Here is a 26,420-nt window from a genome sequence, read left to right as displayed (position 1 = left end):
CTCTGTGTTGCCGCTTGCTGATGATGCGCCAGGACCCAGCCCACGGAATCGCATACTTGTCTGCGAAGCCTTGCATGTAGCCAGGCGGGAAGACTGACCAGGACCTAATGGTATTGTCGTTTAGTTCGAAGGGCCGCCTAGGGCCAGGCCACGATCGTCCATGACATTTACCTGGGGCCATTATCACTTGTGACATTTACCACATTTACCCTCACCCTGAACTTCAGGTCCCCACATACGACGGCATCAATGACACACTGGAAGTCCACGTCTTGTATGGACGGTCTTGAAAGCGTGGCTTGACGTGCCCTTGACTTCAAAACTACAGTCCAGTGGCATGCGTCAGCGAGCTGTCTTCTTCGAATGACCTTAGAAAAGGTCATAACTCGTGGCGTTCGAGAAACGACTAAGCTTAACATCTTCAGAAACACCAAACAAGCGTACAAGGTACCCACAGAGCGACGAATGCGTCGTCTGTCGCAGTTTCACATTTTCGCCAAGCCAGGCTTTAAATGAGAGATCATAGGTGTTAACCTGAAAAAGTAAAACTTGAAATTGCAAGGTCTGGCATAGAGCAGCCGTGAAGCACCTGCCCGGCATTTCGTCATGATGCCCTGGACGATTCGAGAAGCACCTGCGAAAACGGAGGGAGCTGGGCCAACCCCTGTCCAGCGAAGGTAGCAAATAGCCTCACGCATGAGGGGCTCGAGCGTCACCGGTAGCAGGGCACTGGCTGAGCGCAGCTCCGTGCGACTCACTGGAGAGGGCCAGAGCGTCCCTGAACTCACTGGAGAGGGCCAGAGCGTCCCTGAACGGTTGCAGTCCGTCGGCAGCTTGCGTCGACGCCGGCGAGGCCGTCACCAGGATGGACGCGCCGCCCAGACGTGGTGATGTCCGGTCCACCAGGCCGAGGTGAGGCCGCGGCGACGACCTGCCGACGAACCGAGGGTCACGGACGGGGTCAGAGAGCCGTACGGACGGGGAGAGGGACATGGCGATGGACCGAGGGGAGGGAAACGTGCTGACGGACGGAGGGTCACGGACGGGGTCAGAGAGCCGTACAGGCCGCGGCGACGCCCTGCCGACAGGTGGAGGGTCACGGACGGGGTCAGAGAGCCGTACAGGCCGCGGCGGCGCCCTGCCGACGGACCGAGGGTCACGGACGGGGTCAGAGAGCCGTACAGGCCGCGGCGACGCCCTGCCGACAGGTGGAGGGTCACGGACGGGGTCAGAGAGCCGTACGGACGGGGACAGGGACATGACGGACCGAGGGGAGGGAAACGTGCTGACGGACGGAGGGTCACGGACGGGGTCAGAGAGACGTACCGACGGGGAGAGGGACATGGCGACGGACCGAGGGGAGGGAAACGTGCTGACGGACGGAGGGTCACGGACGGGGTCAGAGAGACGCACGGACGGGGAGAAAGACATGACGACAGGCGGAGGGTCACGGACGGGGTCAGAGAGACGTGCAGGCGAGTTGATGACCTGCTGACGGCTAGGAAGACGTCTTGGAGGGCGGCGGGCCACAGGCATACATCCCCGGCACAGCTAAGTCAGGGGCTCGTTGTCTACACTGAGCGGGCGCAGTGCCCCACGCACGTACGCCACGAAACGCTGTGTAGAATACTACCAGATGGCCGCAAAGACGGGGACGTACTGGGCACAAGGTGACTGGTGGGATGTCATCCACCCACAGACCCCTTCCCGCCCCGCACTTCCCCGTCCCCCACTCCAGATCAACAGCACGCCTTGCTTCTTCCACATGGCAGACCAGCCCACCCACAGATCCCCCTCCCGTTCCCGCCCTGTTCTTCCCCGTCCCCCGCCCCATTTGAACAGCACGCCCTGCGTCATTTCCGCGGAGGCTACAGCTCCCTTCCTCCCTTCCCCTCGTCCTCTGGTACTTCTGTTCAGTGTTTCCCTAATCCGTGTCTGATCTACCTTGGCATTTTGTTTCACCACTACCGCTCTAACGTACTGTTCTGCGCCAGCTGTGACACCGCACTCTCCAGTTCCCTGCGACAATCTACACGATACCGTACCCATGAATGACCTGCGTACCCGCCCAGCCTGACCTGCGTCCCGCCCAGCCTGACCTGTGCCCATGAGTGAACTGCGTCCCCGCCCAGCCTGACCTGTGACCGTGACGTCCGGCCAGCGCCGGCGGCAGCGGCTTGCCGCACAGGAAGGCCAGCAGATCCTCGCGACGGATGAGGCGTCGCCGGCGCAGGAAGGTGGCCAGGTCGCGCGTGCGCCGCTGCTGGCCGTGCAGCACGCCCAGCTCGGTACACCGCCGGATGCCGTCCATTGACTCTGCCCGACCGAGGCGGCGCTCATCAAAGGCCACGTCACCAGCTTGGGGGGGGGGGGGAGGGGGAGCTGCAACTTTTGGCATGTCAGTCATGTCACATTTGGCGCAGGAACAGTTGGAGACTGTAGCACTTGGCAGACTGCAACACTGCCTGCGCCCGTGCTAACTGCGACACAGGCGCGGCACGTGACCACACGTCACCGAATGCTTGACGATGCGTCACCAGTCACGTGACGAACTTGCGAGCCGGACCACTCGGCGAGGGCCCCTCCATGGACCGCACAGCCGACGGAGGGGGATGAGCAGCATATTGGAAAGCCAACAAGAAACCTCGGCAGTAGCTACACTTGATGAAGGAGACGGCTCTCTGCGTGATTAGGGCGATAAACTGACGGCACTCAGGCCTCTATATCGATGTTACCCGGCTCGATTCCCTAATAACGAATGTCACCGGCTCTGTTTTCCACCACAGATGGCTACACCGATCCCTTGGCACACTATTGGTATGGTGCCTGACGCTTACCATCTGAGGGCGACCGATCGGCGACGCCCGATTCAGGAATCGGCCCGACTGAAGCACAGTTCAGTGTACATGCACGCGGAGGGTTCAAGTCGTGGGAGCGAGCACCATACAATACCGAACACGACAAGACGGCCCCATTCTACGCAAGACACGCTACAAAAAAGTCCATGCAGTTTGCTCTTACACAAAATTAGCGAGCCAAAATTTTTGCTTAAGCTGAATTAACCTAACTCGATTCGCCAATGTTTCTATGGAATATGTTCGCACAAGATTGGCAATATCATATGCAAGGATGGGATTCGACCCTCGGATTACATCATTCCTTTTATCTGACCATGTCATCTGACACAGTGCCACTATCGGCATGACACTTCCCAGCAACCATAGATGTACCACATGCAGCTATAGCCATCCGAGTTTCTTACGCCTTTTCCACTTCGCCCGTTCATTGTACCCAAACCTCGGCATATCATCCAAAACACAAGACCGAAGATGTCGGGACTGGCCCAGCTTTTGCACAACACCAACACCAGTCCACCACATCGACGAGCACGCCCATCTCATCGTGGCAACGTTCTGTCCCATTAGCTGGGGCCTGCTGGCCGTCCCAACGGTGACTGCCATGGACAGGAGACAGCGCCAGCGGTGAGCCGGGCCGCTCTGTGTGGAGACAGCACCGACGGTGAGCCGGGCAGCTTTGTGCGGAGACAGCACCGACGGTGAGCCGGGCAGCTCTGTGCGGAGACAGCACCGACGGTGAGCCGGGCCGATCTGTGCTGGAGACAGCACCGACGGTGAGCCGGGCCGCTCTGTGCGGAGACAGCACCAACGGTGAGCCGGGCAGCTCTGTGCGGAGACAGCACCGACGGTGAGCCGGGCCGAATCTGTGTCGGAGACAGCACCGACGGCTGAGCCGGGCCGCTCTGTGCGGAGACAGCACCGACGGTGAGCCGGGCCGCGCCACGGCGTGAGGACCGCACTCCGACCTTTCGTGTGGGGCAGTGACAGGGTGGGGAGGGGTGTGGGGATGCTGACCTTTGTACAGGGCCGTGACGGAGCCGGCGGCCGTCTGGAACGGCATCCAGCGCGAGCTTCGCTCCACCATCCCAGTGGAGGAGGTGCCTGTGATGAGATGGGGAAAGGCTGGTCAGTTTTCACCTGCACAATGAGGGCAGCTCACAGTATGAGTTTGTGTCATGTCCAGACTAAGACCAATTTCCTGAGACAGGCATTCTCAATAACAATGTGCCTTACACATACAAGTGTGTTACAAACTCAAACACATCCACCATAAAATGTTCTCTGCTGAGCTTATCCATTTGGCAGCATGAGTGGTGTTGTTTATGCCATGACTGCATTCATAGTATGAAGAAACCACATCAGCACTATGGTCATCAGCATAGTTGTTCCTTAAAATTTCTTGTAAAAACACAAATGACAACTCTGCAAGCATTACAGGCGGGCAGAACAGAATGATATCACAGCTCTTAAAGCTTCAAGCATTTGCACATAGCTTAAGGGATTTATGCAGTACCAGGTAAGAGCCCTCAAATGTCACATTGCTTGACCAAACTGACAAGAAAAGGTCAGCTGGCAGCTAGCTGGAAAGCCCAGCCGAAGCAGCCACATCAGTGCTGCATGGCAAGGAAAACACATGTGCAGTCCTGTATGATAAAACCTTATTGCGGCATTATCTGATGAACTGGATCGGCATTCCTTGGACTTGGATTCCTTGCTAAGGATGCATACAAACAAGCTTTGCCCAGTAAGCATTCTGAACCCAAATCCAATATTGAAAACCACTCAAAATTAATTGAAAGATGCTTAGAGAGCCTGGTATATAAAGAAGATGTTAGAGAGACACAATTCAATGATATGCATTATATGCCTATCTACCAAGAGCACAACCCCATCCCAGATAGTTGTGTCGCCCCTGGGATATATCACACCATAGTTACATACCAGGTACCTAGTGATCACAATGTTGCTAGTTATATTACTTGCAAGAAATTTATAGCTATGAACATAACCTTGTTTTATTACTATTTATACTTACTTATTCACATATTCATTGAAGCCAAGCCACACATAACTAAACAGCACACAAAATAAAGCCACAACAGCAAACCAAAGAGCCTAAACATTAGATTAAATGGCCCTATGACTATGCTTTTGTCAATCAATTTACATCTATTAAAGATTTCAAGTGTGAATTTTGCTGCCATGATGGCCTCCGTCACTAAGTTAGCTGCATTCAGTCTGCAAAAATACATCCACTGCATAAGACAACATTGATCAGCTAAACCTTGCAATGGTATGTGCCTAACTTAAGCCTAGCTCAATTATGCTGAAATTTCATGCCTTTTTTGTAAAAATGCCCTGTGAGCACTTGCACCTGATATTAACTTAGCACTGCAATCCCCATCACCAGCTCTCTACTCTCTGGAATTGGTGGTGACCATACACTTTACTCTGAGCCTTCACATTCATGATGCAAGCTCTCTGAAATTATTGCCATAATATCTGCTGCTACACCTGACATATACTGTGTACAATGAATCCTTTGCCGCCCGCATACACATGCCCAATGACCCCAGCAGTGAGACCACACTATCTTTTTATTAATCTTCCAGGAAAATTGTGACATGAGTGCAATACTGAACCAGAAGCAAGACATAAGCATACCAAGCAAATTATCAAGGCAGCTGGAATGCAGCAAGCAAATTAATGCTGCCAGGCATGGAGAGTAGCTTGCCATTAAGCCATTGTCTAGCTTCATCCCGTAAAACAGAAAATTGCATCAAGGCTCATATTGTAATTTTGAGTGCTGAAAAGAGCAGCCACCCCTATGCAAGACTGCCACTCAAGTGGGTAAAAAGGTAAGGTAGTTTTTCCAAATTGGTTGGATATGGGTGGCAGAGACAGGTGAAAATGACTCAAACTACTACCATTTGAATGCTGTTGTTTCCACAGAAAATTATCCAGGACAACCTTTAAATGTGTTGTAAGGCATGTAATATTTTGGGAGTTGGATACACTCCACCTAACTACATATAAAATAATGGAACCACAACACTGTGCTGTACACTTCAAGAACAATGATCACACCCTACCAGTGCATATTGCACGACCTTACCTTTATGAAGCTGTGCAATGCATGTTGCTGAATTTTGGAATAAATGCCAAAGCTTTTGATTAACTAGATCCCTCTCTTGCTGGAGTTGTGATTCATAATTTGGCTGATTTTCAACCTCCTCAAAGCACTGATTTTCCCAAATCCAAAGATCCCCGTAAGGATCTTCGTCCAAATTTCTATCTTCAGACATGAGCTAACACCCTTGGCTACTGAAAAACAACAAAATACAAATCACAAAAGACCCTAAAGGTCATGAACATCGAAAATCGACGCGCCTCGCCCTTAAACACAACGAGAAAAACAGAAGGCCACGGACAGCGCGTGATCCGCTGCAAAATCCGGCGCACTTGTCCAGCGCACACCGTGTGTTATTTTGTCGTTTTCAAGCTGTTCGAGATAACATATCCATCTTTTCACTTTTCGGTCATTTGAGAAAAATATGCGTCAGAGGATTTTTAGCGATAGTTATGTTAGGTCGGTATTAAAATAGCACCATCTTGATGACGGGCATTCCGAGTATTCGGACTCGTTCTTACGAAATTCCTACGCTCTAGCGACGGCAGTCCAGCTGACCAACACCATTCCAAGGTCCCCTCAGCCCCCACCCTGTTTACCGTCCCGGCCCCCCGCGCGCGGCGGGAGCCGTCGAAGAAGGGGAGAAGGCATGCGGCTTGTTTTGGATATGGGGCATGCTTGCTGATCCGGTTCAAACTGCATTCGGCATCGGAAGCTAGACGGTCAGCAGTTAAGATATGAGCTGGATGAGGCCTGCGGCAACGCTAAGGGCCGCTCTAAGTGTGCTCTGATCAGGGGCGGATCCAGGATTTGGTTACGGGAAGGAACGCAATTCACTTGTAACCCGATAGAGCTTCACGTCCCACCTACCGTTTCACCCCTCCCCCAACAAAATTCCTTGGATTTTTGCCTCTTCATTTAAAGGGTCTTGCTGTGTAGCCGGTCAACTATCTGTAGACGAAATGGCCGGCCAGATTCAGGCCACTTTAATTCGAGAGGTCAACTTTGTTGTTTTACTTATGTCGAAATTGACTAATAGTGAAGTAATAAGTTAACTGCGGACGAACTAAGATGTAACTGAAATGAATAGCAGGGATCAAATGGTTGCATCGGATAAGCCCTGGTGGCACATGAACGACGCTTTGTTCGGCCCTTCTCATTAACGATTACTCAGGGACCCGTGAATTAAACGCCATAGATCAATGATCGAGACAAGGCCAAAATGTGTCGTGTTTCCAGTGCCTGTTAACCTAAGGGAGTTTCGCCCTCAATCAGCGGCTCGGCGTTGCAGTCTCCATGGGCACACGGCGTCGTCTTCCCAGGGAACAGCTGACGCCAGCCAACGGGTGGTGAAAGCTACCGCGCATCGAGAAGAGCTGTCTAACGCTTTAGGAGATCAATTGGTATACGCGTAGAAAGTATCTCGGACAACTCACTTCACCTGTGCGATGTTCAAGTTGATATTAGGAACGGATTATCATGTGCGGCACCGCGAACTTACTGTACCATTGGGATTCTACGACACACTCAGCTGCTGAGATTAAATGGCGTGTATGCCTGTCACCCTAGCGAGAGGCACACACGCCATTTATTCAGGGGCAGACAGGCCAGGAAACGGGCATTGCAGGGAATCGAACCACGTACATCTGGTTTTTTTTAAGTGAAGCTTAACTACTGCACTATTGGTGGCCTCAGCATCTTAAACTCATGACGTAATGGCTTAATGTATATTACTCGTGTGGCTCAAATTGATCATTTTTTTCACACACTCAGTTTCGATATTGTATGGGTAAAACTCTTTCTAGTAAGTAGCTGAAGGGCATTCCGCCCCCCCCCCCCCCCCCCCCCCTGCAGCCTGGGGTCCCAAGCGCCTGTCACTGGTCTGGCAGGACGGCGCCTAAGTCCCCTGGTTGATGCGCGTGAATGAGTCCCCTGTTGATGTCCCCTGTTGAAGTCCCCTGGTTGATGCGCAGTATGGCGCCAAAGTCCCCTGGGCCGCGGCAGGGTGCCAATGGCCCAGTGGTTAGCGCGTCTGTGTTAACCATTGCACATCTGGGAGACCAGAGGTACGAGGTTCGATTCCCCGCATTCAGTTTGCCTCCTCCCTCCCCCCACGGTGAGTCCCCCAGCCTTCTGGAGCCGAAGCATGTACATGCAGCACAGTAAAGATAAAAGCTCAAAATTATACACATTTCGAATGTTTCTAATGATTGTTTTACAGGCAAAAGAAACAAAGAAAGTGCAAACTGCGTGCGACGCTCAGTTAAGTACGGCTAACGGAGCATGTCAAACTTTTAGAGCTCCGTGCTCGTACGATGTGAAAGGGAATGTTTCACCTTTGAAAATATTGAAGCAATATCAGATATGATGAAACAAGGTCACATATCACTTTTGGTATGTTTTTTAGGTGGAAAAGACTGCTCTAGACAGCGCGATTATCTGCTCAGCAAATATGCTTCCCAATGTGTCATGGTTTGATTTCGTCATCGTGCCTTCACAGCCTTGATCGAGAGCCAATTGACGGCAGTTATACCTGGAAACCACGCCCACGAACATCATATATGAACGGTTGGACGATAATACCTGTGCTTGGCTTTGATCGCCGCATGGGTTGATCTTGAAATGGCACGATCTGAATGGCGTTGTTCTGGCGTTATGAATGCCAAGGTGACTTACTTAGGTGGCTCATTGCCACATGTTCACACTTTCCTCCATTTTCGCGACAGTTTAGCTCTGAAACTGTAGGGGCTTAGGTATTAAGAAGGAAAGAGCTGCGAACAGCGCCAAAAGGTCTTCAATACGACAATTTCAGTTCAGAGCCCCGAATATGTGTGGAACATTTGCTTTAGTTGGATCGTTCTCTGTTTTTGTTGTGGGCTGCATGTTTTGACTGCACAGTTCACATGTCTTGTTAGTTCTGGTCTAGTTTGTGTTATTGTATGAGGGAATAGCAATATTCAGCGATGTTTCAAGTTCTATAGCCTGCAAGAGGCTGCGTTCGCTGCGATATGTCGCCACATGTTATCAATGAATGAGACAAATCGGTCGAATATCGGCGCCAAAATGTGTGACTTACTTACCGGCCGCTTCGTCCAGAAGAACCCTTGAAATGTGCCGACCTCTGATTCGACGTGAACATGCAATGGAGCAATTACGAAAACCTGTCGGTCGACGCTGCGCGACTAAACCGACAGCGCTAATCGTCCGACGGCGATCATCAAACCAACACTAGGCGTTTCGGACCGGCTCATCGCCAATGCCGCGTTGCAGCCTGAAGCCCGCCTTGCGGCTACCTGCTGGGGGTTTCTGTGACAGCCTTCATTAGTCGCACACATTAACTTCGCTCTTTATTCCCCAAGTCATACACATTCAACAACGTCTATAACTGCATAACATCGACCCTACGCCGGACACCCAAAACCCGTCTCGATCATCCAGGCCCAACAAAATGGCCCGACCCTCTCATCCTCCTCATTTCTTCATCCTGCATCCTTATGGAACTCCGCTTATCCGGGGCAGGCCACACGTGCCATCCACGAGCAGGCCGAGAGGCCCCTTCGAGGGGGAACCCCGACCGGGGTGCTCGGAGCATACACCGCACAGGGCCCCTGCACGGCTAAGCTGGCCGGTTGGCCCCCCAGGCACACGTACCCTGCTCCAACGTTATCCAGTCTCCTTCATCCCATAGCCCTGAAATCATTAATGCCGGTCAAAAGGGTTTTTATCCAAACAAACAGCCTAATCAAATCCAATAAAATGACAATAATGCCCGGCGACATCTCCCGCCGAAACAGAGCGACGTGGCGTATCGCTGCGGCAGTGTCGTTTCCTTCTCAGCTGGAGGAGACTCTAGCTCCTTAACTTTGCGAGAAAAGTAGCTCGAATCTGCGGAAAAGCATGCTTTGTAGTGTAAGTTTATGGCAGGTTAGCCATTTTCTTCGTGCAGTGCCCCAAGCTAGGTTTGAAAACCTGCACCCCCATTGGGAAGCTTCATGGCCGTCACGCAATGGATTTGTTACCACGTGATGTCGCCGCCCAGCCCACAGCACCGCTCCCAAGTGGACATTGCCTGAGCCAAGAGCCAGGTGGATCCAAATAGCTGTAAAGCGTTCAGTAGCTCACACCAACCACGTCTCGGTTCCACAACTGTTAAGGATTTCGATCGTAACCAGCACTAGCAAAAATGATCGGTACAATATTCCCCGGACTGCTTTCTGAACATACCAGTTGGTAACCTAAAGCGCTCAAAGGTCTTATCACAGATGCGTAATCGTTTTCGTCTGTCCGTTAGCCACCGCCTAGTGTAGACCGACGCTGCGCGGTCCTCGGAGACTGCAACGCCGGGCGTCGCGGTTTTTGTCTCTAATGCTTGCGAGCGCGTATGTTCATAACTATGAAATCTGAATTTTTATTTTGAATGCTCTGAAATCACAATCAATTCTAGAAGACAATTCTGAATGCTCGGAAATCCCATTCAATTCTGAAGGATGGCTACCATTCCCAGGAGAATGTGGTGCACAACTGGTGCAGTCCGTTGTGCGCACAACTTTGATTCCATTGAGATCTACACTCCGCGTTCACAGAGTCGTCAATGCCTTTCTCTCTCTGCAGGTCCCCCCCCCCAAAAAAAAAATCCGACGAGGCCCCTCAGTGCTGGCTTAGAAAGAGCCCACTGAACCATTATGACATTTAGAGCGTCGGTGCTTTTATTCCATGAAATAATTTAACGTCGGACAATAGCACTGGTTTCATTTATGTGAAACCCTGTGTTAGACATCACAACTGCATGGAATTATGAGGCAATGCGCAGGGATGCCAGTTGTGCTTTACGTCAGTTTCATCCCATTCCAAGGAACTTCGTGCGCCAAACACTGCCATCACCAGTGCTGCCGAGTGCGTCCTACCGCCTAACTGTCGTAAACACTGCGGCGGCGACGGGTGCTGCGTTTCTATCGAGTTTCTTTTGCTGCGTTTTAGATGAATATGTTTTCGCCAGTTAAAGCGAACCTTCGAACGTACGACCACCCTCAGTGTGGCTCAGACTTGGACGTGGCAGGGTTGGTACAGTGCGGGTGAGCTCATTGAGCATCGAGCATGTGCGCAGAAGTATAATCGCATGGCCACTGACAAGCCAACTCAAGCAGTCGCGCTGCTACGATCATTTTGCATTTCGCGTGACATTGACATGAGGGGCGTTTTGTTTGTCACCCGCTCAAACTGAATTGGGAGAGGGTCGCTTTTTGTTCAGAGGCACGGGATTGTGGAACAGTGTACGTTGAAATATGCTGAGCACCAAAAATATGCTATTGACCCATCGGCTTGCTGGAATTTCTCGTCGGCTCGCAATACTGTGCTGTCGGAATCATTCAGCGGCTCGCTGGAATTTCTGGTCGGCTCACAGTACTTACCTATTGCCGTTACTAATCGGCTTGCCGGAATTTCTCATCGGCTCACAGTGCTTAGTAGTCGGAATCACTCAACGGCTCGCTGAATCACTCAACGTCAGCTCACAATGCTTAGTTACCGGAATCACCCATCGGCTCTCTGGAATTTGTCGGCGGCTCACAATACTTAGCTACCGGAGTCACTTATGGTTTTGTACCTATCTCTCATCGACCCGCAATACTTAGCTGCCGGAATCATTTATCGGCTCGCTGGATGGAATCTCTCATCGGCTCATAGGGTAGGGTGAGGCAAAATGCCCCTAGTTTCATTAAAAGCATGGCATTTTTGAATCAGGGCGCATAATTGGACGGACTCAAGTACCAGTAATAAGCTCAACATATTTTCTGGCATTGAATAATTATGTCGCAATGATGGAGTTTTGGGGTTTAAAATTACCGAAATATGCAAGAATGTAAAAAGGGTCCCTTGTAAAAGCTCGGGACAAACCGTCCCTACGCTGGGGCAAAGCACTCCCCCCCCCCCCCCCCCCCCCTGTGAAAGCTTAACTTTGGCACTTCTTTGCGTTCATTTCATCGCGTATCGCACAACTTATCAGGTTTAAAATGTGAGCATTTAAACCCCTTAAAATGTTTACGGGCGCATTCCGTTCCGGCACAATTTTATTGAAAAGCGTGGAGATCATGTTTGCGCAGTTTCCTCGGAAAAATGGAAATTAATAAAGAACATCAAATAAAGCGTTGTCAATTTATGAAGTATGTGCTTCATGCATGCCTGCCATATTTTCAAAGAGCATCTAATATATTTTGGTAAAAGTGCCGTCGACTGGATGTTCCCTGTTGTCTGAGGCTGTCCAGCTCACGCACCGCGAAGGTTTGTGATGCATCGTTTTGCTTATGTAATTTAGCTCGCAGCGTTTACATGTTCATCCAAGGGACATAAAGCTCAAAACATAGATAAAGTCACATTGTCCAACAATCTTCAAACGTTACCCAAGTCGTTACTGGTCCGAGGACACCGAACTGGCACCCAATAGCAAGAATTGAACTGAAACTTAAGCATGGCTGTGCTTGCACGTCGCTCTTTAAGCCCATCTTGAGCACTTTGTGCACTGAATCCAGGAGTCGTAAAACGGGCGGTACAGCATACAACAGGCGAAGCACCTAGTGTCCGAGTTTCTGGAATTTCTCGTCGGCTCACAGTGTCTAGTTGCCGGAGTCGGTCACCGACTCACCGAAATCTCTCATCGGCTCACATTACATAGTTGTCGGAATCAGTAATCGACTCGCCGGAATCTCTCATCGGCTCACATTACTTAGTTGTCGGAATCACTGATCGACTCGCCGAAATCTGTCCTAGGCTCACGATATGTACCTTCCAGAACCACCCATCGGCATGTCCGTATCTAGCCTTCTAGAGTCGTTAAAACAATTTTAACAGCGGTACCCTCAGTGACCGAATTCACCTTCCGTGCCATGTCGTTATATGGGTGTGTGTTTGTTTATAGGTGCGTTGTATTTAGCTCATATAAATACCTCACAGGAGGTTATGATTTGCTCCATATTTTGTCGCCTGAGGGTCCGTAACCTGTAACATGTTAATTTCAGGTAAACTTAAACTTGATGCCAATGCTATAATTCAACTTTTGATTTCAGAAGAATAACTTTATCTGAAACCTTGTTTTAGATAGACAAATGTTTGTCATAATTTCTTGCTTTGAAAAGTAACATCGTTAATACCTAAAAGGAGTAAAAAAGTCACGTGATTTTAGGTCATGAGGTTAAATTTTTGAAATTCGAGCTACTAAAACTTGAAAGTTGGCGAACGATGCATTGGATCGATGCAAGTGCCTGGTATATATTTGTTGTGGAAATGTGATATATTTTACCAAGGTATAAACCCTCAGACATCTCGCCGGATTACCTCCTAAAAATGTTCGGGACTATAACTCCTCAGCCGCTACTCTAATTTTTATAAGTATGGTACATCCGGATTCCGGTTGTAAGACAGCCACATATTGACTTTCAGCGAAATTAAATACATATGGTGTTATTTTGGCCCCTCCACCTGTCAGTTTGTCGTGGAATGTCACATTGTTCTGCATACAGAGAATTTTAACTTCAATCGGTATGAACCAGGGCCTGATTTCTCAGTCTTACGGTAGCAAACGAAACATAGGAGAGAGTTACGAGCACTTTGATGAAGCTTATAACGTAAAACCCGACTATTTGTGCCGCATAGTTCAGATGCCTATGACGCCTGAGCCCGCCCGAGGTGTAAATAAGGTTTATTTCGATTTTTGTGTTACGCCGACATCATCGTATACCTGTTCCGTCCATTCCAGAGGATAAAATTCCAGCCGTACCACTGCAATTGTTTCAAATGTGATCAAAACCCAACTAACAGCTAATATCTGGTCGAAGCCTGACACCAAAGACGTGCTTTGGCACCGGCAACGCGGCACGAATAACTGCTGGTCAGCCGCCTTCAACAGCGACGCGGAGCATCTCACACTGACCGGCAGAACGTCCTCGGCCACGTCCCAGCGGCCGGGTGGTGACGCGCAGCATCTCACACTGACCGGCAGAACGCCCTCGGCCACGTCCCAGCGGCCGGATGGTGACGCGTAGCATGTCACACTGACCGGCAGTACGCCCTCGGCCACGCCCCGGTGGCCGGGCGGTGACGCGCAGCATCTCACACTGACCGGCAGTACGCCCGCGGCCACGCCCCGGTGGCCGGGCGGTGACGCGGAGCATCCCACACTGACCGGCAGAACGCCCTCGGCCACGCCCCGGTGGCCGGGTGGTGACGCGGAGCATCCTACACTGACCGGCAGAGCGCCCTCGGCCACGCCCCGGTGGCCGGGTGGTGACGCGGAGCATCCCACACTGACCGGCAGAGCGCCCTCGGCCACGCCCCGGCGGCAGGGGGGTGACGCAGAGCATCCCACACTGACCGGCAGAACGCCCTCGGCCACGCCCCGGTGGCCGGGTGGTGACGCGGAGCATCCCACTGACCGGCAGAGTGCCCTCGGCCACGCCCCGCTGGCCGGGTGGTGACGCGGAGCATCTCACACTGACCGGCAGAACGCCCTCGGCCATGCCCGGGCGGCCGGGTGGTGACACGCAGCAGTGCGTTCTCCACTGGACGCATGTTCGGCACCGCACTACCCGTGCTGTGACACAGGCAGACAGCTCAGCGGGGGAAAGTGCCCCTTCCTCGAACTCCGCAGGACGGCGCGGATGGCCCCCACAGGCTTCCACACCAGTTGTAAGCCCTAGCCGAGCCAATAGTTTATCATTACATGGGTCCATCACGCGTGCGATAAAGCACGGGCCGTGACTGCCACGCAGCACCTCGAGATTCTTCCTCGACGCACAATTCTTCACGACTTGCGACCCTGTCTATCTCAATTTTGACCTCCATCCATGACCTGGAGCACGCAAACCAGTGGACGCCGTGGGCCAGACCGCCTTTACCCTCCACTGGCTCCCCGGCCTTCCGCCGTAGAAGCCAGCCCAACCCACGCGGATCCAAACTGGCTCCAGAGGGTCAGTTCGCCCGCAGACACGGAGGCTATATTCGGCGAGCGGCTGGTGACCACTCACAGCACAACTATCCGACACACAGCGGTTCACCTGCCCACAGCGCCGCCGTTGCTGACGGACCAGCACGTACTAGGCATTGGCCACGCGCATCACTAATGGCGTAATTTCAAATGCATTGCACTTGAGGATGAGCCGAAAACAGGTCGCCGGCCGCACAAGCCAGCCTGCGCGAAAAGGCCCGCCTCACTCGCAGGTCGGCACAGTCGCCGGGGACGCACAAAGCAGACCAGCAGCTCGAGCAGGCCGTGGCGGGCACACGTCCAGTGCAAACTCGTAAAAAAAAAACAATAGCGGTTTGGCACATGCAAAAAGCTCCCTCCAACTCAAAACGGCGCCCGTAACGAGTAAAAGAGTAACACGTGATGAATCAAAACGAACATTCGACACAATCTCGGTGGGACTTAACCCACAAAACAAACAGTAAACAAAACAAGCGCCCGTGTAAAAGATCCACACAGGCTGTGTCTGACACACGGCTGGCGCACACGTAAGCGCTGAACTAATCTCAGGCGACGGAGCTCATATGGACACCACTCATCGGTGAATACTTCCAGTCGGCAGGCTTGGCGGTCGGGGTGAGGGATCACACGCGTCCCGCGGCCTGTCCCATCGCCACACAAATGACGGATAGATGGCAGCACCAACGAACGCGCGAGAGAGAGACAGAGAGAGAGAGAGAGAGAGAGAGGGCAACCCACGAGGGGGAGGGAGGTGGGCGAGTGCGTGCTGGTCCTCCGCTGATTGGCGGTGGCTGCGGACCGCCAGACATACTCGGAATGAACATCAAACACCCATTCGAAGTCATCACTTCAAACTACAGCATGCCAATACCAGATGCCCATCAGAGGGTAGCACACACGCCCAGGACACCACTCAACGGACGACAGCCAGCCACTGCTTCATCCCGGCGCGGCTCCGCACCGGGCTACAGCCGGCACGATGGCAGCGGCGCAGCCCGCCCTCTGGCGCCTCCCACCGCCCATCCCGTCCTCACACGCTCCCTTCGCACAGTCCTCGCCACATTCCTCCCTCCCGGTCACGTGCCCTGCGGCGTGCTCCGCTCCGGCGTCCTGCCCAGCCCGGCGGCCGCGGCCGCGGCCAAACCACAGCCTCACACGTCCGTGGTTCTCAAACTGTGGGACAACACGTCACCGCCGCCGCCGCCGCTCGCCGCCATCTCGCCGAGCGGAATCACCACGAACTCGTCCGCGGCCGCCGCGGCCGCCGCCGCCGCCGCGTTCTCCGCGTCCCCGGAGGCCGCCGCCGCCTCCTCCTCCACCGCCTCCTCCTCGGCCGCCTCTGCCCCCGCCTCCGCTTCCGGCGCGTCGTCGGCGGCCGGCGCGCGCGCGGTGCCGTCGGTGCCCTCGAGCGCGGCGAACACCAGCTGGCAGGGCTCGCCGTCGGCCGGCAGCGGCTCGTCCGTGTCGCGGTTGTAGACGATGGCGGCGATGCGCGCCGGGTGCGGCACCGGCAGCGGGATCGGCAGCTTCTCGGCCGTGTAGGGCGTGTGGCGCCGCCGCTTCCACGGCCGCAGCGTCCGCCGCCTGCCGGCCGGCGCCGCGTCAGCTGGGGACGTGCTGGCGACGCTCGCGGCGCAGGCGACGCCGACACGACCGAGGTCCGTCACAGTGATGGCAGGAGGTTCATTCACATGGCCACTTAACGTAGTGAAGGACTGACTCGTAGAATGGACACAACTGCTTATGTAAGTTAACTGTCTTAAAACCCCAGCGACACAATAAATCATACGTTAACACAAGAAAACACAGCAAAGCCGCTGGGATACGTAGTCAAATCATTTAGAATAGAAATCAGGGATAAAATCAAGCCAAGCCAGACCGAGTCATGTCTTCTATAATGTGTCAGACAGCTATTCGTCGGCATTGTATCAGATGCGTTGGTGAATAAAATAACTTAAACAATGCTACCGTCCACAGTCAAAATGCGTAAGTGCTGTGTTAACTAATGATTCTCTGGCCTTTTTGACTTAAGACGGCAAATTGCGCTATTGTTTCGCATATGTCATACACAAATCAAACATTTTTTTAATGTTTTTGCAGGTTTGGACCATACAATGCACTTCGCACAAAACATAATTTCCAACAACGACTTAGAGCCAGCCATCACGGTGCAGTAAGTCAAGAGTCTTGCCATCTTCTTGACCACCCTGTTCCTAACTGACACTGATTTGCTCACTCACCACTTGGGTTTTTACGTGCCATTGTCCCGCATGGCTTCAGTACACACATCGCCCACCCAGCCAGCAGTTGCCGCTCCGCCTTCCTTGCCTCGCCGCCGGCCCTGGCCCGCGTCACTCACGTGCGCCGCTGGCTGCGCGCCGTCGCCTGGCGCTGCCGGCTGAGCGGAGAGAAGCAGCCCACGTCCAGCGACGGTGGTGCCACCTGGATGTTCTTGGCCGTCTGCACGGCAGGCGCTAGCGGCGCGTCGGCGGCGGCCGCGGCCCGGAGCAGCTCCGTGTACCGGGTCAGGTTGACCCGGTGCACCTGAGGTCAAACGGCGACCGTGGGGTCAGCCTGACTCAGACTCGGGGTCACACCGGAGTCAAGGGATCAGCGCCGAGGTCGAGAGGTCGGAGTCGGGGTCAGCGGCGGGATGTCATGGTTGTAGTCACGACGAAAGGTCAGCGACAGACCGCGTGTCTGGGATGAATGGCTGACACCCGCGCGACGAGCAGGAGCTCGGGGTCGTGTCAGCACTGCGCTGACAACGGCGACGTCGGCATGGGGTGCGGGATGGCCGCCACACGCCACGGCACCGTCCCCAAACACGCCAGTCGCCATATACGCTGGCAGGGTTTTAGGCATCACCGCTGGCGGTGTCCGCCTGCACGTTCCTTGGTTCCAGCCTTGAACGCGGCCCGGCCATACGGCGCCAATGTACCGGCGCGTACTTTCAGCGCGTACCTCCAGTACCTCGAGCGCGTCCGAACACAGTAGAACACTGTGCGGACTCGCAGAGCGACGCTTGACTAACCCACACGCAGCGGCAGCTCGCCTCCTATCCCCACGCTCCCCTCAGTCATGATCCACCCGCACGTCCAGCCAGAACTCCGCCGACGACGCCGCTGCCGGCCGCCGCCGTGGCGCTCACCTCCAGGTAGAAGCGCGTGTCGGCCTCCTCCATGGGCGTGAGGACGTCGCCGCTGAAGACCTCGGTCAGCAGCAGCGCCGAGAGGCCGGCCCAGTCGTCCACGGGCAGGGCGCGACCCTCCCAGAACTCGGCCGCGCTCACCGGCAGACGCGCCAGCACGTGCCGCGGGTAGAACTCCTCCAGCAGGCGGGCGCCAGCCACCAGCGCCAGCTGCAGCCGCCGAGGGCAGGGTGAGCAAGGCTACCACGGCAGCGCCACTGGATTCGGATTGGGAAGTACGGGTTCGATTCCCCGTTGTGGAGGCGTTGCCTGGACACGTTTGCACTAAGATGTGGGGACGTGTGCCACGTGAGCACTTTCATGCTTCAGCTAATAATAGGCCTTATTGTGCAGCCGAGGTCACGTGACGCTATCCACAACGATAACAATGTGAGTCGAGACCACAGGACAGGTCACAGGTGAGTGTGAGGCGAGACCACAGGTCAACAGGTCACAGGTGACGGTGTTGTCATACGCTGTGGGCAGACCTGGTGCTAAACGCGTAACGGTGTGGGAGACACTGACGTCACGATTTCAATTGTGGAAGCTGTTGCTTGGTGCCGGAGATAAGCAGGCCAACACACGGTCACATTTGTGCCCTACTCTGAACACTACATCAATGTCACGTGTCCGATCACGCTATCGCCACCGCTGGCTATCCTCAGCTCCACACGCTGGGCGGCAGTTACCGGGACGGCAATGGACCACCGGCACAGGCCTGCACCATCAGCGGTATCCGCGGGCGTGTGCAGCTGCTACGCACATGCGTCAACACTGGCTTGGAAAAACGGGCAAGCCTATTACCGTAATGAGCAATCGAAATGGTTCGGCTTACGTTACGGTGCTGCATTCGTTTTGATCATAACCTCCAAAATCCCTCGGATCACTGGGGCAGGTAAGCACAATAAAAACAACGATCACCAGTACCCAATCTTCACGTGAAGGCAGACGTCAAAGGGCGGCCATGCGGTCCCATGACCAACGTCAAGCAGCAGCACGGCGCGGCACGCTTCTCTCACGGCTGCGCACCTTGAGGTCGCGAGGCGCCATCTTGACCTTACGCCGCTGGACGGGCGTCAGGCCCGTCTGCAGGTCGTGTAGCCGCTTCTCGATCCTCTCCTGCACGCGGAGGAGCGCGGCGCTGGTGTCAGTATGCGAGAGGTCACGGTACCCGTCCAGTGGTAGCCACGCCCCGTCTGAGCTTGGATTCCGGTCGCATGAAGCTTCCACCGGCCTTTTTCAGCCGGCTGTGACATGGTGGCACTAATTCTCTAACGAGCTCCTTAGTCTACAGATGGCCAAAAGGACCTAAAAACACTTTTCAGACAGCCTGCTCTAACTAGTAGCATGGGAACTATGCTAGAGCCCATCAAACTGCAATACGCGGGCTTTAAAGGTACCCGTAGGTGGGATAACCGTCCGTTCAGTTATTTTAGGAAGCACGCAGGTGACGAGGGTAATGACGGGGATCATCACAGCCCTGCACGTCAGACACAGCCGACGGAACCGAAACACGACCTGCAGCGCGTATAAAACAGCCGACCCCGATCCGGGCTCCCATGCGTCTACGAGCGCACAGGCGTACGAAAGCTTCCACCGCCGCAGACACCACTTCACACTAGTCCACGTATGCCCGGCGTCAAACCAGCCCAACACGGCATCTGGGTTCAGTATCAGCAGTGTTCACGTGACGTTGGCCTGCGTTGACCGGCTCGCGCCACCCCGCCCGCCCCGCCCACCTGCAGTATGTTGGTCAGCTGCTGCCCCTCAGCGACGTCGGCCCGTGTTGACCGGCTCGCGCCACCCCGCCGGCCCCGCCCACCTGCAGGGTGTTGGTCAGCTGCTGCCCCTCAGCGACGTCGGCCCGTGTTGACCGGCTCGCGTCACCCCGCCCGCCCCGCCCACCCGCAGTATGTTGGTCAGCTGCTGCCCCTCAGCGACGTCGGCCCGTGTTGACCGGCTCGCGCCACCCCGCCCGCCCCGCCCACCTGCAGTATGTTGGTCAGCTGCTGCCCCTCAGCGACGTCGGCCCGTGTTGACCGGCTCGCGCCACCCCGCCCGCCCCGCCCACCTGCAGGGTGTTGGTCAGCTGCTGCCCCTCAGCGTGCAGCTGGCCGTAGACGCCCTCGCGCCACCCCGCCCGCCCCACCCACCTGCAGGGTGTTGGTCAGCTGCTGCCCCTCGGCGTGCAGCTGGCCGTAGACGCCCTCGCGGCACAGCTGGACGGAGAACGGCGCCAGCAGCCGCTGCACGAACTGGCTGAAGGCCTGCTGCGGCTGCTGGATGCGCCGCTCCGTCTGCTGCTGAAAGGCTAGCAGCTCGTCCGCCTCCAGACGCGCCTCGAACGCCGCCAGCGCCTGCTCCGGTCGGATCTGGGGGGCACGCACCTGTCAGACGGGGTCAGGGGAGGGCGGCAGGGGTTCAGTGAGCTAACAGGGGTTAGACAGGGTCAGGGGAGGCAATGGCGTCGCTGAGCATTAGGAGTCAGTGGCTGGATGCAAGCCGTTCAGACCGTCCAAGGAAGGGCGGTAGGTTCTGGTGTGGGTAGCATGCACTGCAGAAGGTCCAGCAACGCGAATATTGGTGTAAAGCTTGCCCGGGCGCGGGCCAGGTACAACGATTGCTCGCCACCCAGGCGACCTCTTCCTTAACACAATAAACAAAGACCGGAAGAGGCAGGAAATACGTGGTCATACATCGCCGGCACAGAAGTCTCAACCGGCCGTCACCCTCTTATCCCGCTTCCCCTAGCCATGCTTATGCCGTGCTTGAGATCAGTAGCCACGTCTCCCTCAGCCACGCCAGTGCCATGTCTCGGCCCAGTTGCTACACCCGACCACGCAGGCCTCCGCAGCAGCGCCACTGAGTGCTGCAGTCCGGTGACCGCACCGTGCCCACCTGGAGGAAGTACTCAGACGACAGGCCGGGGCCGTGCACCCGCGTCACCAGGAAGCTGTCCGAGCACGGGATGCGCCCCTTCCGGCTGACAATGACGTCATAGGACACCCGGTCCCAGAGGCGGCGCAGGCCCCAGCGCAGCCAGCCGTCTGCCAAGCCAGGGCACAGTGTTATCACCACCGCAGGTAAATGTCTGAGGAGCTCGAGCTGGTGACGGCGTCAATGCTCGGGTCATGTCACGTTGGAGTCAGCGGCGGCGTGATTGGTTTGGCGGCCACTGTGGCAGCCGGCAGTGCTCGCGATGCGTCTGGGCGAGCTCCGCCGCTATTGATCAGACTGCCCTCAGACGGTCGGCGGCCGGCGGCACCGACGACGGCGGCCGCCGGGCGGCCTCTATTGAAGCCACGGCGTCTGCGGTCATCAGGGCGACCGACGGCGCCATCCATCAGGCGACTGTTCGGGCAGCCAGCCCGACGTGGCAAGCCAAGGCCACCCAGCCGGCCACGGCAGGCCAGGGTCACTGAGCCCGCGCCGGCAGACGGCCGGCCACGGAAACCTAGGGCCACTGAGACGGCGCCGGCAGTGGGCCGGTCACGGCACGGTCACAGCCCAGCGGCCAGTGTGGCGGTGGAAGAGACAGAAGAAAACGACTTTAAACAACACCTAGCCACACGCTACAATCGACAAGCTTTTAACAAGAAATATGAGTATAACTTGAGAGGTGAGCTGACAATGACATCCATTTTTTTTTGTTTTTAGCGGCAGCCGAGTAGCCTTCGAATTATGACCCGAATCAATGTCTGGCACGTGTCCAACAGACGGCTTGAGACCACGACCGAGACCACGAGAGCAGAAAACAGCGCTGACTTCACCGCATCACACAGCGCCGAACGCCTGCGGTCCGCGTCAGAGACCGCCGGCGACGGCCGCGGTGCCGCCGCGGGCCACGCTGCCGCCGGGGCGGCGCGCCGTGCGGGCGGGGCCCGGGGCTCGGCTTACAGACGAGGATGACGAGCGCGATCAGCGGACAGACGAGCCCAGCCACCAGCACGGCCGCCACCGGCTGCAGGATCCCCAGCACGCCTGAGAACGGACGCGTCACAGCCGCGTCACAACGCTGGCTTGGCAAGACGCACGTGGTGTGGCACACATCACAACGGTGGCAACGGCAGCACACTGCGCGGCACATTTGTAACCGCGGCATCGCATTGGCCACGTTTCAACGATATACGACGCAGCTGTTGTTATCGTCAAAGGCCGCGAAACGTTCTGAACAAGCCCAACACTGATCACCCACAAACCACGATGTAACGCGTTTGTGGTCCACCACCGTCGACTTTTCAAAGGACTGCGCTCGCTACACGTGACGCGCGGCTGACACCAGCTGCAGCACTCAATACTGTATTCCCCGGGCGCGCTGACACATGCCGCCCGTAACACAGGTCCCTACATGACCCGAGTTTTGATCAGGGACGGCGTCTGCAGCGTCCCTCGTGCGCAGCCGTCGCGAGGCAGCGCGCCGGCTGTGCGCCGCCCGGCACCGTACCGATGTTCCAGACGAGCGCCTCGAGCACGACACACCAGCGGTTGCGCTCCGGCGACGGCGAGTCCAGGTCGTAGCCGAGCACCATGAACAGGTGGCAGAGCAGCACGGCCACCGGCACCCTGGCCGGCAGCGCGAGTCACATGTTCAGTATTTGGCGGCGGACTGACGAGGTCGGCCCGCTGCAATGTGTGAGGGTCGGCGCGTGATTTCAGAACAAGTCGCACACAGAATTACCAGCTTTGCGTATGACTTTAAAACCCTAGTGTGCACGGCCTCGTCCCCGTTGGGTTCGGCCAGCATCGTTAGTCAACGCCTGCAAGTTATCATCACCGACTGGCAACACAGGTGAGCTTTACCAAACTCTGGCTGACAGTATCTTGACCTGCCCATCTTACAGAGTCTGATCATACAGAGTACCTGCTTACAATAACCGCGGGCCTGGTGTGAGCCGGCACTTGGACGGGCATGGCTGCAGATCAGGACAGTGACGGGTGGGGAACTGGTCCCACGGGACATCAACCAGAGGGTACAGAAGAGGACCCTGCCGATCGGAGGACACCGACGGGTGGGGAACTGGTCCCACCGGACATCAACCAGAGGGTACAGAAGAGGACCCTGCCGATCGGAGGACACCGACGGGTGGGGAACTGGTCCCACGGGACATCAACCAGAGGGTACAGAAGAGGACCCTGCCGATCGGAGGACACCGGCGGGTGGGGAACTGGTCCCACGGGACATCAACCAGAGGGTACAGAAGAGGACCCTGCCGATCGGAGGACACCGACGGGTGGGGAACTGGTCCCACGGGACATCAACCAGAGGGTACAGAAGAGGACCCTGCCGATCGGAGGACACCGGCGGGTGGGGAACTGGTCCCACGGGACATCAACCAGAGGGTACAGAAGAGGACCCTGCCGATCGGAGGACACCGACGGGTGGGGAACTGGTCCCACGGGACATCAACCAGAGGGTACAGAAGAGGACCTGCCGATCGGAGGACACCGACGGGTGGGGAACTGATCATACCGGACATCAACCAGAGGGTACAGAAGAGGACCCTGCCGATCGGAGGACACCGACGGGTGGGGAAACTGGTCCCACGGGACATCAACCAGAGGGTACAGAAGAGGACCCTGCCGATCGGAGGACACCGACGGGTGGGGAACTGGTCCCACGGGACATCAACCAGAGGGTACAGAAGAGGACCCTGCCGATCGGAGGACAGCGACGGGTGGGGAACTGGTCCCACGGGACATCAACCAGAGGGTACAGAAGAGGACCCTGCCGATCGGAGGACACCGGCGGGTGGGGAACTGGTCCCACGGGACATCAACCAGAGGGTACAGAAGAGGACCCTGCCGATCGGAGGACACCGACGGGTGGGGAACTGGTCCCACGGGACATCAACCAGAGGGTACAGAAGAGGACCCTGCCGATCGGAGGACACCGACGGGTGGGGAACTGGTCCCACGGGACATCAACCAGAGGGTACAGAAGAGGACCCTGCGATCGGAGGACACCGACGGGTGGGGAACTGTTCATACCGGACATCAACCAGAGGGTACAGAAGAGGACCCTGCCGATCGGAGGACACCGACGGGTGGGGAACTGGTCCCACGGGACATCAACCAGAGGGTACAGAAGAGGACCCTGCCGATCGGAGGACACCGACGGGTGGGGAACTGGTCCCACCGGGACATCAACCAGAGGGTACAGAAGAGGACCCTGCCGATCGGAGGACACCGACGGGTGGGGAACTGGTCCCACGGGACATCAACCAGAGGGTACAGAAGAGGACCCTGCCGATCGGAGGACACCGGCGGGTGGGGAACTGGTCCCACGGGACATCAACCAGAGGGTACAGAAGAGGACCCTGCCGATCGGAGGACAGCGACGGGTGGGGAACTGGTCCCACGGGACATCAACCAGAGGGTACAGAAGAGGACCCTGCCGATCGGAGGACACCGGCGGGTGGGGAACTGGTCCCACGGGACATCAACCAGAGGGTACAGAAGAGGACCCTGCCGATCGGAGGACACCGGCGGGTGGGGAACTGGTCCCACGGGACATCAACCAGAGGGTACAGAAGAGGACCCTGCCGATCGGAGGACACCGACGGGTGGGGAACTGGTCCCACGGGACATCAACCAGAGGGTACAGAAGAGGACCCTGCCGATCGGAGGACACCGACGGGTGGGGAACTGGTCCCACGGGACATCAACCAGAGGGTACAGAAGAGGACCCTGCCGATCGGAGGACACCGACGGGTGGGGAACTGGTCCCACGGGACATCAACCAGAGGGTACAGAAGAGGACCCTGCCGATCGGAGGACACCGGCGGGTGGGGAACTGGTCCACGGGACATCAACCAGAGGGTACAGAAGAGGACCCTGCCGATCGGAGGACACCGACGGGTGGGGAACTGGTCCCACGGGACATCAACCAGAGGGTACAGAAGAGGACCCTGCCGATCGGAGGACACCGACGGGTGGGGAACTGGTCCCACGGGACATCAACCAGAGGGTACAGAAGAGGACCCTGCCGATCGGAGGACACCGACGGGTGGGGAACTGGTCCCACGGGACATCAACCAGAGGGTACAGAAGAGGACCCTGCCGATCGGAGGACAGCGACGGGTGGGGAACTGATCATACCGGACATCAACCAGAGGGTACAGAAGAGGACCCTGCCGATCGGAGGACAGCGACGGGTGGGGAACTGGTCCCACGGGACATCAACCAGAGGGTACAGAAGAGGACCCTGCCGATCGGAGGACACCGGCGGGTGGGGAACTGGTCCCACGGGACATCAACCAGAGGGTACAGAAGAGGACCCTGCCGATCGGAGGACACCGGCGGGTGGGGAACTGGTCCCACGGGACATCAACCAGAGGGTACAGAAGAGGACCCTGCAGATCGGGGGACACCGACGGGTGGGGAACTGGTCCCACGGGACATCAGCCAGAGGGTACAGAAGAGGACCCTGCCGATCGGAGGACACCGACGGGTGGGGAACTGGTCCCACGGGACATCAACCAGAGGGTACAGAAGAGGACCCTGCCGATCGGAGGACACCGGCGGGTGGGGAACTGGTCCCACGGGACATCAACCAGAGGGTACAGAAGAGGACCCTGCCGATCGGAGGACACCGACGGGTGGGGAACTGATCATACCGGACATCAACCAGAGGGTACAGAAGAGGACCCTGCCGATCGGAGGACACCGACGGGTGGGGAACTGGTCCCACGGGACATCAACCAGAGGGTACAGAAGAGGACCCTGCCGATCGGAGGACACCGGCGGGTGGGGAACTGGTCCCACGGGACATCAGCCAGAGGGTACAGAAGAGGACCCTGCCGATCGGAGGACACCGACGGGTGGGGAACTGATCATACCGGACATCAACCAGAGGGTACAGAAGAGGACCCTGCCGATCGGAGGACACCGACGGGTGGGGAACTGGTCCCACGGGACATCAACCAGAGGGTACAGAAGAGGACCCTGCCGATCGGAGGACACCGGCGGGTGGGGAACTGGTCCCACGGGACATCAGCCAGAGGGTACAGAAGAGGACCCTGCCGATCGGAGGACACCGACGGGTGGGGAACTGGTCCCACGGGACATCAACCAGAGGGTACAGAAGAGGACCCTGCCGATCGGAGGACACCGACGGGTGGGGAACTGATCATACCGGACATCAACCAGAGGGTACAGAAGAGGACCCTGCCGATCGGAGGACACCGACGGGTGGGGAACTGGTCCCACGGGACATCAACCAGAGGGTACAGAAGAGGACCCTGCCGATCGGAGGACACCGACGGGTGG

General features: G+C 56.4%; 1 protein-coding gene across 1 annotated transcript in view; it reads right to left on the bottom strand.

Moving 5' to 3' along the window:
- Positions 1 to 120: 120 nt before the first annotated feature.
- LOC119113591 (uncharacterized) overlaps positions 121 to 26,420 on the bottom strand; it is a 66,275-nt gene continuing 39,975 nt past the window's right edge. The window contains exons 20-31 of the mRNA XM_037237882.1: positions 22,597 to 22,715; positions 22,050 to 22,133; positions 21,051 to 21,199; positions 20,306 to 20,524; positions 19,182 to 19,271; positions 18,114 to 18,323; positions 17,322 to 17,506; positions 16,347 to 16,546; positions 3,873 to 3,959; positions 2,139 to 2,316; positions 759 to 931; positions 121 to 137 (exon numbers count right to left, since the gene is read on the bottom strand). Of these exons, the coding sequence (XP_037093777.1) occupies positions 121 to 137; positions 759 to 931; positions 2,139 to 2,316; positions 3,873 to 3,959; positions 16,347 to 16,546; positions 17,322 to 17,506; positions 18,114 to 18,323; positions 19,182 to 19,271; positions 20,306 to 20,524; positions 21,051 to 21,199; positions 22,050 to 22,133; positions 22,597 to 22,715 (1,711 nt within the window). The remainder of the gene's footprint in view (positions 138 to 758; positions 932 to 2,138; positions 2,317 to 3,872; positions 3,960 to 16,346; positions 16,547 to 17,321; positions 17,507 to 18,113; positions 18,324 to 19,181; positions 19,272 to 20,305; positions 20,525 to 21,050; positions 21,200 to 22,049; positions 22,134 to 22,596; positions 22,716 to 26,420) is intronic.

This window comes from Pollicipes pollicipes, unplaced genomic scaffold, assembly GCF_011947565.3.
Source record: "Pollicipes pollicipes isolate AB1234 unplaced genomic scaffold, Ppol_2.1 Scaffold_7262;HRSCAF=8765_pilon_pilon_pilon, whole genome shotgun sequence".
In the NCBI taxonomy this organism is placed as follows: domain Eukaryota; kingdom Metazoa; phylum Arthropoda; class Thecostraca; order Pollicipedomorpha; family Pollicipedidae; genus Pollicipes; species Pollicipes pollicipes.
Note: the sequence above shows the minus strand (reverse complement) of the source record. Positions and strands in the feature narration are given on the sequence as shown.